This window comes from Felis catus, chromosome B3 (assembly GCF_018350175.1).
Source record: "Felis catus isolate Fca126 chromosome B3, F.catus_Fca126_mat1.0, whole genome shotgun sequence".
NCBI lineage: Eukaryota > Metazoa > Chordata > Mammalia > Carnivora > Felidae > Felis > Felis catus.
Window position 1 is genome coordinate 134,549,909 of NC_058373.1, and position 18,173 is coordinate 134,568,081.

At 36.8% G+C, this 18,173-nt stretch overlaps 1 protein-coding gene across 2 annotated transcripts in view; it reads right to left on the reverse strand.

Moving 5' to 3' along the window:
- The window catches only part of PPP4R3A (protein phosphatase 4 regulatory subunit 3A), a 37,752-nt gene that overhangs the window by 12,623 nt on the left and 6,956 nt on the right, over positions 1 to 18,173 (reverse strand). The window contains exons 2-7 of one of the 2 annotated variants that reach the window (XM_011283450.3): positions 13,843 to 13,898; positions 10,401 to 10,499; positions 6,365 to 6,982; positions 2,529 to 2,606; positions 2,332 to 2,448; positions 1,783 to 1,899 (exon numbers count right to left, since the gene is read on the reverse strand). In XM_011283450.3, coding sequence (XP_011281752.1) covers positions 1,783 to 1,899; positions 2,332 to 2,448; positions 2,529 to 2,606; positions 6,365 to 6,982; positions 10,401 to 10,499; positions 13,843 to 13,898 — 1,085 coding nt within the window. Of the gene's footprint in view, positions 1 to 1,743; positions 1,900 to 2,331; positions 2,449 to 2,528; positions 2,607 to 6,364; positions 6,983 to 10,400; positions 10,500 to 13,842; positions 13,899 to 18,173 lie in introns of both variants that reach the window. The other variant, XM_011283449.3, reaches the window with a different exon arrangement.

The following is an 18,173-nucleotide window of genomic DNA, read 5'->3' on the forward strand; positions in this document are numbered from 1 at the left end:
ACTAGCTGCCTTGTTAACTGCAAACAAAAGAAATGACTAATTTCTTTAACAGGATATATGGCAGTGTTTCCCTCAAGCACGCTACAGGCACATTTACACTAAGTAGTACAGAAAAGAAAGTCTCTTTCTTTCTCTCTGATCTTTAAATCCCTTTGATTAAGGCAAACACAAAGTTCATTTGGTGCCAGTAGAGCTTTGTACTTCTTGATAACAAAATTTCCCTTCTGAAGAAAGCTAATGGGCTTTCAGTTTCATAGTAAGAATATTTAGCTAGAATTTACAGCATTGTTCTATTTTCACTGCATTTCTATAGATTCTTTCTACTTATGGCAAATGATGTCTGTATGTGTTCTCCACTTATGGAAATGATACAAAATTTCCATTAAAAATAAATTTAGTTGGTACCTAAATGTGTGAAGTTAGAAGAAATAAGATTATGGTATTTAGATAGCATAGAGAACAAATGTATTATAATGATTCCCAATGTCAATGAAAACTGATTGCTAGTTTTCCTGAAGCTCTATGACTGCAGTTCCTAGCCCAAGGAGTAAAATAAAAACAGAGGGATTCAGTGAGGAAATCTCTGCTCTTGCCTGTATATTCAGCAGTAGGATGGACATAAAGACCGAAATTGGGAATTAAGAGGCCTACTGCATGAAAGTGACATACTAAATTAATGTATGTGCAACTAGTGAGTTTCAGGGCCAACAAGAATAGCCTTTATTTTTAATAATACAGGTATTTTGGTTTTCTGGATAGGACTACTTATAAAAGAAAAATGTGACATAACATTTAACAGTCCAAACTGGTACTTTTCTACACTTACCCTGGTACTACGATTAAAAAACAAACAAACAAAAAGACCAACCCTTAAATACAGAAAATTACTAGGCATTCCACTTCATTTTGACATTTAAGACTTTTTAAAAAAGTAAAATCTATTTTCTCAATTTGTAAAAAATGCAAGAATTCTGCATAGATTTTTTTTTCCTAAATGCCTCCCTCCCCTTTCAAGATGCAGTTGAGGGCAAAACATATTAGTTTATTTTTAGAAGTCACTTCTAAAATTTTATGGGAGCAGGAAGAAAAAAAATTCAGAATAATTGGATCAAATATCTAAGAATAAAACAAAAGAGCACACACATTTGGGGCTGCTGCATACGCCATATAGCACACTCCAGGAGCACGCTTCACACTACGGATTCTCTCACTTTATAATTGACGTGTGTGTGTGTGTGTGTGTGTGTGTGTGTGTGTGTGTGTGTGTGTGTGTGAGTGAGAGCGAGTAAACAAGGCCACAGCTCGTTCCCTAATGGTCAGGCAGTAAAGAAAGTACCCTAAATACTTTTCCAAGGGACTGTGCTTCCTTTCTTCACTCCTGGTGTTTTTGAGAATCTATCCCTAGCAAAGCCAATGTTTTCCTAGGGAAGTTACTTATAATTCCACATATAGAAGAACAATTTATTGATTAATGATTCAAATAAGATAGCATATCAAGTTAATGACAGAATTAAGAAACATGATCTCAAAAATTTAAAAAGAAACTTAAGGTGAGGATTAACAAATAATTGCTGTAAGACACAATTTCTAAACTAAGGAGCCAATTTAGGGGAAGAAAAAGCCATGTGTATTATGGCTACACTTTTCCCGAATATTAGCTATTTGAATCTTTAAAAATGAATAATAAATACAGTTACAGCTCCCCATGTACAAATACTTACTGTTAGCGCAAATAATATTTACCTTGTTGGTTATTTTTTGCTCTGTTAACTTCTTACTTACATCATCATTCTGTTGTGCCTCCTGCATGACAAACTCTCGTACCATGGATGGATTATATTCAACCAAGTATGAGAATATATCAGTAGCAGCACTTCGCACCTGTGTATCATCCATGCCCTGCAGATAAAAAGCACTTATTTCTCCTAGAATTATAAAAATATGGAACTTACAGCTACGTAAACCCAAAACCTAACAAATTATAAGAAAACAATGCAGTAAGAAAGAGGTCAAGGTAATTTGGCAGGTAAAACCTGTTCTGTGGATAAAGTTATACTTTCTTTTATTCCTGTTTACTTTTCTTCTGTCACATTTCAACGGGCTGCAAATTTAACAATTTATTATTAAAAATACGGAAAATTCCTGAGTATTCTTTCAATAAGGTTTAAGGACTCTTCTCTAACACTAGAATTTCATAGTTTTTACTGTATGTAATAATACACAGCTAATATTAAATCTTGGCTATAACCAAATTGCATGTAACATAAAAATATATTATCTTTGTGGATTAAAAATATAATGGAAATTAAATATAAACAGGAACAAACTTACAAGGATGACTTCTAAAGCTGGTAATATGCCCATGTTTGACAAAGTCTTGAAAAAAGCATCTCTGTTTTGAGGTTGAAGCGTTTGGGAAAATGCACAAAATTCTTTTAAAAAGTTAACCTAAAGAAGGAAAAGGACAAGTGAATATAAAAGGTCTGTTGTTTTAGTTTTGTGCCTTTCATAAGTATCAAATTTCTTACCAATTCCTGTCTCTTTTCCTCATCTGTTGCTTCATCTGTTAGTTGTGCAAACAAATCTGTCAGAAATTTTTCATCTTCCTATTAAATCAAAGGACAAATTTATGCTAATGGTAAGAGTATATTAAAACATAATTTTCAGATACTATAGAAGGTACAAACCGAATAACTGGAAAAAGGAAAGATGGTATTGGTAATGGTACTCTTTAAAAAGAGAGAAGGAAAAACCAAACTATTAAAGGAGAAACTGGGGATTTATCAAGGAAAATTCTTCTTTATATTTGGGCAAGGCTTTAATTTCCTAAGCCTATTTAAGGGCCACCATGTGCATATTTTTAGGCTTTGTGGACCATATGGTCCCTGCCACGATCATTTAACTCTGTTGTTATAGTAAGAATCAGCCGTAAACAATATGTAAATGAGCGTGGCTGTGTTCAAATAAAACTTGACTTATAAAGAAGGTAAAAATTAAGAAAAGCTTCCTTTGGGGTGCCTGGGTGGTTCATGTGGTTGAGCATTCCATCTTCATTCAGCTCATGATCCTATGGTCTGTGGGTTCAAGCCCATGTCGGCTCTCTGCTGTCAGCACAGAGACCACTTCAGATCCTATCCCTCCCTCTTTGCCCCTCCCCTGCTCACACTCCCATGCTCTCTCTCAAAAATAAAACATTTTAAAAATGTATTTTAAAAACAAAACTTTTTTAAAGCTTTATTTATTTTTGTGAGAGAGACAGTGTTGTGAGCAGGGGAAAAACAGTGAGAGAGAGGGAGACACAATATCCAAAGCAGGCTCCAGGCTCTGAGCTGTCAGCACAGAGCCTGATGCAGGGCTCGAACCCACAAACCACGAGCCGAAGCTGGATGACCTGAGCCGAAGCTGGATGCTTAACCGACTGAGCCACCCAGGCGCCCCTCCATCACTATTTTTCACTAAGATTTTATTATACTTTGGGGCACTGGGGTGGCTCAGTTAAGCGTCCGATTCTTGGTTTCACCTCAGGTCATGATCTCATGGTTTGTGGGTTTGAGCCCCACATTGGGCTCCATAGCTAGCAGCACAGAGCCTGCTTGGGATTCTCTCTTTATCTCTACCCCTCATGCTGTCTCTGTCTCCCTCAAAATAAACTTAAAATATCTATATCGATATAAAAAATTTTGTTATACTTTAATTCCATACTACCTCAGCTAGTGTTAGATTCAACCACTACTTCAGCCCTACAGACATGCCTAAGTTAAAAATATATACTTAGTACGTATGTATAGATATATGCATATGTGTGTATGTAATCTCCCACTAGATCATAAACTCCATAGTCTCTGTTGTACGTGCTCAGGAAACATCTTCTGTGATATTAAATTGGTTAATCCTACCTTTACTTTTTCTAAAATATACAAACAGACCATACCTCAAGTGGCACCCAAATTCAAGACACATCCCAGATATAACATATCCCACCAAGTGGAAATCAAATGATTGAAAAAGATTCTCTGAATTGCTCTATTTGGGGATACAGAAGTTCAGAGAATAAGAATGTTAAAAAAAAAAAAAAATGTTTAATATGGGGTGCCTGGGTGGCTCAGTTGGTTGAGCGTCCGACTTCGGCTCAGGTCAGGGTCTCGCAGTTTGTGAGTTTGAGCCCTCCATCGGGGCTCCGTGCTGACAGCTCAGAGCCTGGAGCCCGTTTCGGATTCTGTGTCTCCCTCTCTCTGCCCCTTCCCCGCTCATGCTCTCTCAAAAATGAATAAATGTTAAAAAAAAATTTTTTTTAAATATTTAATAATGTTACACAGAGCAGTTAAGAGTAAGGGGAAAGTATGATTGTGTACATAAGGTGGGTAGAACCTGGTTTAAATTATATCTCAATCATCCCTTTTCAAAATTTATAAGATTCTTTCCTTCGTACCAGCACTTTGGATCTAAGTGGCCCCGCATCATGAGAAACAAAACTACAGCATTGGCAGCCAAGATTTTGCAAAGCATACTGTAGGGAAACAGACTCAATAACTTCAAATTACTCATACTTCATGAGTAAAACTGGCATCTCACAGGTATGAAGACCAAGAAAACACAGAAGTGACAAATCCCTGCATAACAAAATGAGAATCACGTGGAGCTAAAGGAAAAGACCAGAAGCACTCAGGACTATCAAGGAAACCAGAAAGAGGCTCCAGTAAAAACTAGATGCTTATCAAAGAACAAATAGAAATTGGTACTGGAACCTTCTCCCTGTTCTATATCAATCACAATATACTGTACAGAGATTGCTATTGTCCTTTACTGTATTGACTGTATTATCTGTTTAAATGTCTCTTTTAAAAAGAATGGAGAACATGTCAAATCAGTCAACATGAACTGGAATTATTCCCAGCTCCAGGACAGCAGTGTTGGTAAAATGACTTTTCTATTTGGGGCGCCTGGGTGGCTCAGTCGGTTAAGCGTCCAACTTTGGCTCAGGTCATGATCTCACAGTTTGTGAGTTCGAGCCCCACATCGGATCTGTGCTGACAGCTCAGAGCCTAGAGCCTAAACTTTGGATTCTTTCTCCTTCTCTCTCTGCCCCTCCCCACTTGTGCTCTGTCTCTCAAAAATAAATAAAAATGAAAAAAAAAAAAAAAGACTTTTTTATTTGAACTTATAGTTTTCTTTCTTTAAGGTGACAAAGGCAAGAACCCTGAAAATACATCAATATTCTAAAAAGGAACAACCATAAAAATTAAACTTACTACTTTATTCATAACATGTCCTATCAAGCAGCTCTTACCGACATTTATTTGCCTCCTTTAACAAAACCAGGTTTCAATTATTTGTAGGTCTGAGGTAAAGTCTTAGTATCTTTCAAGTCATATCATCTGTCTGTTATTCTTACAGTATCATGGGCATCAAAGAAACAAAAAACATGGCAGGTGCACAAATCATAGAACTTTGCACATAGCGCAAAGATTTATCTCGGTTAGACTAGACTAATTCCTACACTACAGGATAACATCCTGAGAAGTTTTTGGACCTTGAAGGTGTTACAAATGTGGATTGCTGGCTAGCTCTCATAGATTTTGATTTCTGTGCTTTGTGCAGAATCCAGGAAACATTACACCCTAGGCAATTCTGACACAAGCACCCCTAAAACACCAGACCTGACTGGGGATACTGTAAAAAGAAAATTTGGGGTTTAATAAGGCAAATATTAATAGATACTTTAAAATAATGCTCAAAAGGCTTACATCACGTTCATGCATGATCTTTTATCGTCACATGACTTTACAGGGTAGATACTAATATCACCATCCTTCTGATCAGGAAACCGAAGCTTCAGGAGGTTAAGAAAGTTGCCCAAGTCACATAGCTATTAAGTGACAGGTGGAGCTGTAACTCATATCCACATCCAACTTCCCCCTACTCGTCTAATAAAGAAGCATGCATGCCCTTTGCTAAGGAGACACGCAACTATAATTTGCCAACATCTGTATTCCCTTGACCCTAAAAACTGGGTCCCTTTATATATAATTACCTGGCAGCGTTACCAATTCTACAGAACTTATATTCTTCAGTTAATTCTACATTCAACCATTTCATTAAGACCATTCCCTTAACTTCTTCAAGCTAGACTTCTTTATCACATTTACCTTCCCTGACGTAAACATAACACCCCTCTGGTCCCACAGTATTAAATATTATAGTCTCTTCTAATAACACCAACATACATACCTTCAGACAAAAATCAAAACTCAATTTAGGTATTTACAAGGAACAATAAATTACTTCTGCTAAATCAATTAACAGTTTAAACGGTATCAATCAAGAAGTATCTCTGTAAGTAGGAAAATAAAATGATCTAACTCACCTGTAACATACCAACAATTTCTACCTTATTGAAAAAGATAAAGGAGTGAAGTGTTGATAACATATTTTCTTCAAAGACTGAAGGGGTAGGTAGAACCATATCTTGGATGTACTGAACTCTGTATGTCTGATGAATTTTTTGTTTCAGCTCAGGATCAGATATGGGAATCACTTCCTTAAACTTGGCTGTTTTTGTTAGAAATTCCCTGTGTTTTCGTGGTTGTGATAAAGCAGGATCATATTCTAAGCATCCAATGACGTCCATTATACATTCCTCAGAAAACATAACTTCGAAAAGAGCAGTTCGATTCAAGAGGAAGATGCCTTTGATAATTTCATACAAGTGGTGCAGTCCTTCAATATTTTCCAAATCCTCACACACATGAAAAAGCTCTAAGAGCTTTTTAATATAACCCTCATTTTCCAGTGCTAGTGCAAGTTTTTCACGACGCAGGGGGGAAGGTAAAGATGATGCCACAAGTTCTGCAATTTCCTCAAGGCGACTTAATTCACAAGATGGCAATTCTAAACCCGGTGATGACATATCATCAAAACGCTCCTCTTCAGATTCATCTACGAGATCCTGAGTGATATCCACTGAAGGGTCCTTTCCTTGAACCTATTAAATAAGATTTACGATGGCTGTCATAGAATATAATCAAGCAAATCTAAATGATATTCTTAGATGAATACAAGAGATGTTTTAAGAATCCTAGCACTGTATGCCAGGAGAGCCACCAAAGTTTAAGTAAAATTCAAATAAATATCAAACATCATAATGTTGTGATCACAGAAAACATGTAATTAATTATAAGCTACAAGGAAAATTTTAATATCGATTCCTGAAAGCAAGGGCCAAAGACATGTGCAAACTGGCTTTGGACCAAAGTGGGTCAGTGATATGCTATGAGTGCTGGTTGGTGGCCCCAAAATATCAGTTAAGAAAAACTATGGGAAACAAGCATATTTACACAAAAGTGAAACTATTTATAAAAAGCAACTGTAACATACACGTAGTAGAGCACAGTAGAGAATAGTCCCCAAGATTATCTACTAAAAGTAACCAAACCATGGAAGTTTTCCTTTCTATTCACCCAAATCTATAGGTTTCATGATCCCTTCCAAGAAGCCCGAAAAGTGTTGTAAGCCCCAACTTAATGTCAATATATGGGCTCTCAGGGTTCACAATTAAATACATTTTAAGGTAAAAGGATATTTTTACCAAAGGGCATAGACTTATTTTGAAATAAAGTAAGTTTTGCTATCTTAGCCCTATAATTTGAGACACTGTCACTAAATTTAGCAGCCCAACAGGCCAAGTTGAATGATAAAGGCATGGAAAACTTAGACCTTATATGAAACAGCCAAGAAACTGAAATTGCTTAGCATGGTTAAGAGACTGTTAATGGATATTGGAAGGGGAGAAGGCCTGGAATAGGTTTTGAAATTATGCTCCAAGTTGATATCATCTTGACCTTAACCCAATGGGCAACAACCACTGAAAGGCAACTAGGCACATTCACGGATTGTACCAGCCATAGTCTCAAGTTGGCTTTGGATTTGTTAACTACATAAACTCTCAATACAGCTTTAGATTCCTGATACTCAGGCTATGCCTTTACCTATAGAAATACAGTAGCATTTGATTAAAAAACCAAATGTAAAGGGACAAAAACCCTTACTGTAATGACAATGCTATCTTGAGTTTATCTGCAAATATGAAGGGAATCAAAAAGGCCCGTGGTTAGGATATTCTTGGAATCTGATCTACTCAGGGAATCAAGGTGGAATTGTAATGATTTGACAAATACGTTTCAGTCTTACTTTCGGAGAAGAAGGAATGAAGAATGAAAACAGAAGAAAGGGAGAATAAGCTACAAGTCTTCCTTAAGAGAAAGGATAAGTCTTAGAAATGAAATGAAATGAAAATGAAAATGTGGAGGCCATGAAAAGTGTAAGGAAGAAGAGATATATACAAACCTAGTATCTACTATCAAGGAGGATACTAGAAAATGGGGGTCGAGACTTTTTGCTGTTTCTAGATCAAGAAACGAGCAGAGTTCAAGAGTAAGAAAAACATGTTAAGATCTCAAAAGAGCAAAAGGCAATGCATTCCTTAGAGCTAGGATCTAGAAATTAAGAAGTACAGAGAGGATCATGAAAGACTGTGACTGAGAAACAACAATTGGAATCTAAAGTATGCACAAGTTGAAGGGGAAGATCAGAAAATCATAAAATAGCCAGTGAGTCCTAGGAAAGTTACTAGAGACAAAGTATACAAATACTACTACCTATGGCCCAAGTGTAAATGAAGAATTACAGCCTAAGAATACGTATAGTGAGGATGTGACAATTTATTAAAGGCAATTTATTAAATTTATTAAAGCCTGTCATGGCAGCAACACATGGAGTCCCAGGTGTGAGTATTGGCCCTAATAGACTGTGTCCAGGGTGAGCTTGTTCAACTCAGAAAAGTGAAGGAGAACAAGGTCTGTCTGAGCAATGGGTGCCCTTAGTATACCAAGCTCTTCAATCTCCTCTCTCTATGGGAGAACTACTACACACAGGACAAAATCTGGAGGCAAGTGCTATGAAAACAAACATATGGGAAAGAAAGCAAAGAACAAGAATGAAGAAAAAGGACTTCAGATATAAATGTCAGTCTTTCACACATTAGCAAAAAGGGACAGTTTGTTGGTCGCGTTAATATGTGAAGAACACAGCTGAATAGGCGATCAAGCAGAAATAAATTCTGCAAATAAGGAAACACTGTGCCTCAAGGACACTGCAGTTTTATTAAAGCGATGGCTCTCAAACTTCAGGGGGCATTGAGAATCACCTAAAACAGGAACTGACAAATGATAGCCAAACATGGCCCACCACCAATTTTTGTAAATAAATCTTATTACCAGAGAACCACGCTCTTTAGGTATGCATCACGTGTGGCTACTTTCATTTTACAACACGAGAGTTGAATGGCTGTTAAACTGCATGGCCAACAAGGCCTGAAATATTTACTATCCCGCCCTTTACAGAGAAAATGTGACCTGGAAGGCTTGTTCAAATGTAATTCAAATACAATTACTAGGACCTACTCACAGAACTTCCGATTCAGTAGGTCTCAGGGTGGGGGTCTCAGAATTTGCATTTCTATCAGTTCTCGGGTCACGCTGCTGGTCTGACGACCACACTTTGAGAACCAATAAATTAAAGAACCTGCTAAAGATTATTCTCCAATTAAAATAAGTGTGGAGACTGAGAAACTGTCCTGAGGATGCAATCGTTCAAATGAGTCTACAACAAGAGCCAGTGGCTTTAGCATATAATAAATGCAAAACAGAGCGCATGACAAATGCATACCCGACAAGACGGTGGAGATCATGTGACTAGAGGTACCAGAGTCACTAGGAAATTCCAGAATCAACTGAGAACACGCAAGATGAGGTGGAACAGATAGTCAAGAACTACTAGAAGTTACCGAACAAAGTGAGATCAGATTGGCATTTTTAAAAAGATCCTTCTAGCTGTGGTCTGGATTTGCGAAGACCAGTCAGGGTGAAAGCAATAAACAAGGCAAGAAATGACAGTGGCTTAGTAAATTGTGATAGCAGTGAAAATAAAGAGAAGTGAACGAATTTAAAATCTGTAATTGAAGGACTGAATGGATGTTAAGTGATGAAGGAAGGATAAATATGACCCACAAGTTTCTGGTTTCAGCAACTGGATGGCATTTACTGAGATGAGGGAGATGGGAGAATGAACAGATTCAGAGGAGATTATGTTCGGTTCTGAACTATTAAATGAGACACTAGTGAACACTCATGGAGGAGCTCTCAAAGACAGCTGGATATGAAAGTGTGGAGTTCAGCACAGATTGAGGTAGATAAATTGCACTTGCCTATAAATCAAGCTTTTCACAGACAACAGTGAATTTAAGAAATATGAAATGCTATTTAAAATCTTGGGCATTAGCTAAAAGCGCAGCAAAAAACAATATACTCAGAGAGCATGTTAACTTTCTAGTTTCCTAAAATTACCTGACATATTTTCTCCCAAATTTCATCACATCCAGCTTTTTCTTGAAAGCTAAGGGCCAAGTCATAATTTTCTGCTTCAGACCACACAATCAAAGTATCCTTGAGAGAAAAAAAAAAAAAGTCTGATTAGTATCAATTATCACAAACTACTTTAAAGTATAAGGCTTAAATAAACAAAGCAACAAGGAATTGCGTGTGAACAGTACTCAGCAACATCCATACTGGTAATTGCCAAGCCTCTGTATACCTGGCTATAAAATGAAAACAATCTTTTCTTTAAGGAGAAGTTAACAAATAAATAAAAAGTACTACAAAGCGACCAATCTAAATGTACTAAAAGATACATACCTAAACACTGTATCAATCCTTTGCCTGCACACTAGTTACATTTTATGCTCTAGTCACAATGCCCAGAAAGGAAGCCTGAGCATTCATTAATTAGGGCACGTTAGGAGGATGGAATTAATAAACAAAATTCCTTCTCTCATCTCTCTATTGTCAACATGGGATGTTCTTTACCTGGGGCACCTGAAGCCCATGAAATTACTGGCTAAATCTGTAATATGTGAGCACTTATCTGGGCAGAAAGTTTTTTAACCTTCACCGAAGTGCTGTAGTTCGAAAAGCAAGATGCTCCTACCACCCACAACTCCTTTGCTCCTACTTGGACAGGCTTTTATTTAATGGTAATAAGTTTAATGAATAGTAAAAATACTTATAGGGTCTAAGATATCTTTTCAAACTTACTGACAGTAATAAGCATACACACTGTTCCGGAGTCATCAACTATTTCAAAAATAAGCCCTCCAACTGAGAGAGGTTTGTGACCCATATATGAAATTTTGAATGGTACCAAGGAGAATTACATTCAAAAAGAAGCCTAATGGAACAGCTACCATATAGCATTTTTTTTTTTTCAGGCTGGTCCAAAGAAAAGAATTAGGAGAAGTCAGAATTAGGAGGATGTGAGTACAACATAAAGAAAACATAATTCAATCTAAGAAATAACTGCAAGGAGCCAAGCAAAGGCTAGGTGAGCATCTACCAGAATGATAAAAGGTTCCTGTATTAAGAAGGAAACATGGCTAGTCCATCTTTAAGGTAACTTAAAAGATATGTCTACATGGAGGAAGCTTCTAATACTTTTCCCTATCAAAGATACCCCTTATTGTACACAGATGGATCCCCTGATTAAAAATTTGTCTCCTAACCGGCATATTAATTCCTTTCAGTCAATTATGTAACTGTCCATCATGAGGACCAGTAGTCTCTCGCTGAACTACAGTGATGCCAACCAGAAGTAAATAAATGATCATCTGAATAGGCTGTGCAGTATTACTAATAGAATAAATCCACAATTTTTATTCAAAATTTTAAAAAACAGCTCAAAGACTCCTTTTTACTGTCCTGAAGAACTTCTAGAGATCATAGATACCAGGCACGCATCTGTTCCACAGTGACTGAGTAGCCGTTCAAACTCAAAATAATTTATATTAACATTGTAAGATCAACACACCAGAAATTAGTCAGTTGGGAAACCCCCTAGAGTCTGCTTCATCTTTAAAATAGGTAGAATACATACTGTTATGAAAATTGCTGATAATATAACACCTACTGGAACAAACCTAAAACCAATGATCACATTAGTAATAAGACAGATTTAATACAACCATAAGCAATTACTCTGGTACAATGTAAATTCAGATTCATCTACAGGCTTAAATCAGTGCACAGCTAGCCATTTGCAACCACGTGGATGGAACTGGAGGGTATTATGTTAAGTGAAATTAGTCAGAGAAAGACAAAAATCATATGACTTCACTCATATGAGGACTTTAAGAGACAAAACAGGACAAAACAAAAGAGACTCATAAATATGGAGAACTGAGGGTTGCTGGAGGGGCTGTGGGAGGGGGGATGGGCTAAATGGGTAAGGGGCATTAAGGAATCTACTGAAATCATTGCTTCACTATATACTAATTTGGATGTAAATTTTAAAAAATAAAAAATAAAGTTAAATAAAAATACAGAAATAACCTTCAAAAAATATCAGTGCACAGTTAGACATATGCTCTTAACTGTCCATTTGACAAATTTAGAAGTTTGAAAATTTTTAGGAATTGCTCTTCTGTTTTCCTTAAAGAGCCTAAAATCATCTTGTTTATCATCCAACATTAACCTATAGGTTAAGACATACGGAGCTCTTCATTCATCCTCAAAATAGACTTGATCTTTCCTTTTTCTTCAGATGACTTTTACTCTTCACCTAACTAAAACCTCAAAACACTAATTTATGTATTTAGGGATAGAATAGCAATGGCAAATACTCTAGTCTCCAGCCACTCCAATCAACCAATCTTAATGGTTCTTAATGGTTTTCTTAAGATCACTAAATGCAACGGTGTTAGCAGAACATTAGACTATCAAGAAAATATTTCCATTGTACCAAATGTTTGTTGGACAAATACATCACCACTAAACAGATTTAGGAGTTAATATCAGCTTTCCCATACACTCTCTGTGTGACCTCAACCAAGTCACAATCTTTAGGGATCTAATGTGCAAAGTAAAGCCAACACTAACTTTCCTCTAGTAGTTTTTTAATGGTCAGTGATGAAGCAAAGCACTTTACAATTTATTTATAGATTAATATATTTATAAAGTAATATACACATATGAATGCATTGGTAATAGCCTTTAATCTAAATTATTTTATATCTATACCTTCAGGGTAATGCGGGGACTGATACTGCTTTTACTGGCTTTGTACAGCACTCAGGGTGTGTGTGTGTGTGTGTGTGTGTGTGTGTGTGTGTGTGTGTGTTCGTGTTCTGAATAAATACCCTTTGATGACAGTGCTACTAGGTACCAAATAGAGAAAGATTTACTTTCAGGTATCACTTGCTCTCTGATGGATACAAGAAAGAGCATACTGAAACTAAAAGTTGTCTTAACAAACTGCATCACTGTTATATTACCATAAGGTCCTATTCAGGCTATGTAAGAAATCAGACTCTTACCTACACTGGATTGCTGTATAGGGACAGAAATATCCCTTCTGCACTAGCATCTACAACAGCAAAGAAAGCAGTTTCTACCATTTCGTTGTGTTAATAGCTGATTATATCAGTAGCCACTTTTTTCTTTAGGGAGAAACCAGAAAACTATACTGTTTTAGTTTTAACTTTTGAGAATTAAATCTTAGTTGCTAGAATATCTGAAATATAAACTAAGTTTAACTTGAAGTATTTTTTTTAATTTAAAATAAAATGATTGCTTTATACAGAGATTGGTTGAAATCACATTTTAGAATTAGACTAGGAAAGTATGTTGTAACCTGTTTTGAATTTCTCATTGCAAGTAATCAATGGTAAATTTTCATTTAATCACCAAACTGAGAGGATAACATACAAGGTAAAACATAACATCTTCACATTTTTACCTGTTGTTTCTGATATGCGGTGTTAGGATTTATTTTGGACTCTAAAAGCAGAGAACCTGGGAAACAAAAGAAAAACAAAACATTCCATTATGTGATTGCAAAGCAGCACAATTACATTCCATCACACACACACACATTTCCTTTCCTGAACACTTGATACAAATGTAACTTCAGTTAAGGAAACAGTGTTTTAAAAACAATTTTAAATATAATAAAACTTGTAACCCAACAAATACTTGATATATTATGTTTACTTTTAACAAGAACACAATTATCTGAAGAGTGAGGAATGGGTGGTAAAAGAAATCTAACACCTTACGGGCAGCACAGAGTAGTGACATGGCACAGCACGTAGCAGGATGACCTGGGTTTAAATCTCTGAAACACATCAGGACTTGGATACGATCCATTTCCCCAGTACATCCCCACATTATGCTTCACCTTCAGAAAGTCTCTTACTTCTGTTCCAGAATTGCCACACTTCTCCATCTTCAAATAATCAATTGTTTTCTGATAGTAAACTAATTTTAATTTGCACATTTCTGTATTTTTCCCCCCCTGGCCATATCATAAGACTTGCGATATTCAGGAAATAACTAGTACTTTGTTGGGGCACCTGGGTGGCTCAGTTGGTTGAGTGTCTGACTTCAGCTCAGGTAATGATCTCACGGTTCGTGGGTTCGAGCCCCACGTTGGGCTCTGTGCTGCCTGCTGAGGATTCTTTCTCTCTCCGTTTGTCCCCTGCTCTCTGCACACTCTCAGAAGTAAACTTAAAAAAAAATGTTTATTTATTTTTGAGAGAGAGAGAGAGAGAGAGAGAGAGAGAGAGAGAAAATGAGTAGGGGAGGGGCAGAGAGACAGGGACACACTGAATCCGAAGTAGGCTCCAGACACTTAACCCACTGAGCCACCCAGACTCCCCTTAAAAATAAACTTTGATAAATTTCCCCGTGCTTCAATTTCCTTTATACACAATTATTGGACTTCTAAATTTTGTAATTAGAAGTTGTCTAGTGTTGCATTCATAACACGAAAAAGCAGCAAGGACATGAATATCTAGAGTCAACATTATTAAAAGCCTTCAACTATCTTTGTAAATATTCCTCCACTGTTTCCTGTAAATACTAGAACAGAAATTGCAATCTGTCGTTTCCCAGTGAAATCAGAGTATTCAGGTACATTATGGATCAAACTTAACTTTTTATAGATGAGTTGTGGCATACAATTATACTCAAAACGTGGTTTCTAGCAGAAAACAATTCCCAAAACCTACTTGAAATACCTATCACATCCTCAAAAACAATCCATCTTCAAAAAACTACATAAATAACAGACTGAAACTGGATTAAAGATTCAAGAGGTCTTGTGTCTTACAACCAAAATAAGCAATGCCTCTTTAAAATTAGGGGCGCCTGGGTGGTACTGTTGGTTAAGCGTCTGACTTTTTGGCTCAGGTCATGATCTTGCGGTCCACGGGTTCAAGTCCCGCATCGGGCTCTGTGCTGACTCAGAGCCTACTTTGGATTCTGTCTCTCTCTCTTTCAAAATAAACAAACGTTTAAATGAATGAATGAATAAATGTTAAACTGCACAGGGGCACCAGTGGCTCAGTCATTTAAGTGTCCAAATTTAGCTCAGGTCTTGATTTCATGGTTCGTGGGCTTGAGCCCCGTGTCAAGCTCTGCTGACGATACAGGAACTGCTTGGGATTCTCTCTCTCTCTGCCCCTCCCCTACTTTCATGTGGACTCTCTCTCAAAATAAATGAACCAAAAAAAAAAAAAAAAAAAAAAAAGTTAAGCTGCAATAAAAGCATGATCTACCCAAAAGAAAAAATTGGACATCATTGATCAATGATAATTGGATAGGATCAAAATCAAAATCTGTGCTACAAATAACACCATCAAGAATGTGAAAAGACAACCCATAGAGTGGGGAAAAATAATTGAAATCATATATCTGATTAAGGGATTTTTATACAGAACTCTGACAACTTAAATAATAAAAAGACAACCCAATTTTGGTCAATAAATCTGAACTGACATTTCTCCAAAGATATACAAACGGACCATGAACATAAGAAAAGATACTCAACATCATTAGTCATTAAAGAGATGCAAATAAAAACCACAAATTAAGACCATTTAACACCTGCTAGGATGCCTATAATCAAAGACAGTGTTGCCAACCATGTGGAGAAATTGGATCCCTCATACATTTTGCTTGAGGTATGTAAAAAGGCATCCAGTTTGTAAAACAGTTTGGCAGTTCCTCAATTGCTAGAGTTACCAGCAATTCCACTCCTAGGTATATACCCAAGAGAAATGAAAACATATGTATGGTCACACAAATATGTGTACATGTAGTTTCTTAGCACTTTTTCATAACAGCAAAAAAGTGGAAACAATCCAAATGTCCAAAAACTAATGCATAAATACTATTCAGCTATACAAAACAACAACAAAAAACAAACAAAAAACCCAAAAAAAACACGCCATAACATGGATAAAACCTGAAAATATTACAAGTGAAAGAAGCCAATCATAAAGGCCTATATTCTATGACTGTATTTATATGAAATGTACCGAGTGTACAAATCAGAGAAAGAGGTGTAGGTTAGTGATTGTTTAGGGCTGGGGAGGAAAGGGGAGTGAATAGGTAGTGACTTCTAATGGTTACACGGTTTCTTTCAGAGAGGACAAAATATTCTAAAATTAGATTGTGGTGATGGTTGCATAATACTGTGAATATACTGAAAAATACTGAATTATACACTCTGAATGGGTGAATTATATGGCATGTGAACAATGTTTTTGAAAAAGTGTAAATACTCATTTGGTAGAATACCACATAGCAGTGTTAATGAGTGAACCAAATATGTGAATCTTATAAATACCTACCATATAATTCTATTTACATAAAATTTAAAGACTAGCAAAAATTAACCTGTGGTGTTCATACACAGATGGAGATAGTGACTGAGAAGGGACAGGCTTCCAGAGTGCTGGTTATTTTGCAAAAATTCATCAGGCGGAATACTTACGATCTATGTGCCTTTTTGATGTATTACACTTGAAAAGCTTTTTAAAAAGTTCAAGAGTAGGGGTAAACAGAGGGGTGGAGTTAATCACTTCAAATTGTGCTTTCGAAAACCACACCTGTAACAGTGTGTCAACTATACTTCAATAAAAAGAAAGAAAAAGAAAGGAAGGAAGGAAGGAAGGAAGGAAGGAAGGAAGGAAGGAAGGAAGGAAGGAAAACACACACCTGACCTGGCCGCTCTAAGAACAAAAAGTGGTAGTGGTACAACTATTATTTTTCAGGTACCAACTCCTTTTGCATTTGCTTCAAAACTCTCTCTCCATAAAATTACAGGGTTAAGGGTAATTAGAAAGGAAAAACCACAAATTCAAGTGTTCCCTCCAAAAGCCCTAGCTAAAGCAAGAATAAGCACATAACTAGAAGCTTCTGATGTTGGCAAGTTTTTCTTTTTTCTGGGCCGCTCAAGATGTTAAAGGGAAGTATCTTCTGAAACACATTTTCAGTCACATCCCATGGCTTTGACCTAATATACCACCTTAGGAAGTCCAGCTCTGGTCTCCAAATACCATGCTCCCTAAGAAAGCAGTAAGTAGGCTGCAGAGGGTGAAGCATGGAAACTGCCTTTTAGTTTGGGGGCTAAGATAATAACAAAGACATATTTCTGGTTTTATATCTAGGCTATCTATTAGGTAGGTTCCCTTCCCCTATCTCTTAGTTTCTACTAGATCAAGTTATGAGCACTTCTCCAATTAACTGAAAAAGAACCAGTTGAGTGTTAATACACATTAACACAATCCTTTCTCCCAAGTTTACTTGTCTCAGTTGCTATAGCTACAGTACCCGGAATAGCCATTTCATCCTAGTAATATATGGGTATGGCTGGGGACATAGAGTTCAACTGTAGGTGAGAGGCATTTATCATGGTAGCAGAGACAACAGGGGAGAAATGAGGAAGATGATCCGTAGCAGCAGACCTCAAGCAACATTGCAGGAGGTAGAGTTGGTTCTCATTAAGGAGAACACATGCTTTTGATACCAGGTAGGTCCAATGTTAGCTTAAAAACTGAAGCACATATGCGCAAGAGTCCCCACCCAAACTTCATTTGAGAAACATACCCATCCTCTCCAATAAAAGATACCTTATCCCCCAAGAAGAATTCACTCTCACCCTCTCCATGACACCTCCTCCTCGTCTGACAAAGACACTCTGTCACACAGACTAGAGAAAGACAAGCCTACACAGCAAAACCCAATATCAAAGACTTGAGAAAAGCCAGTTGGCAAGGATAT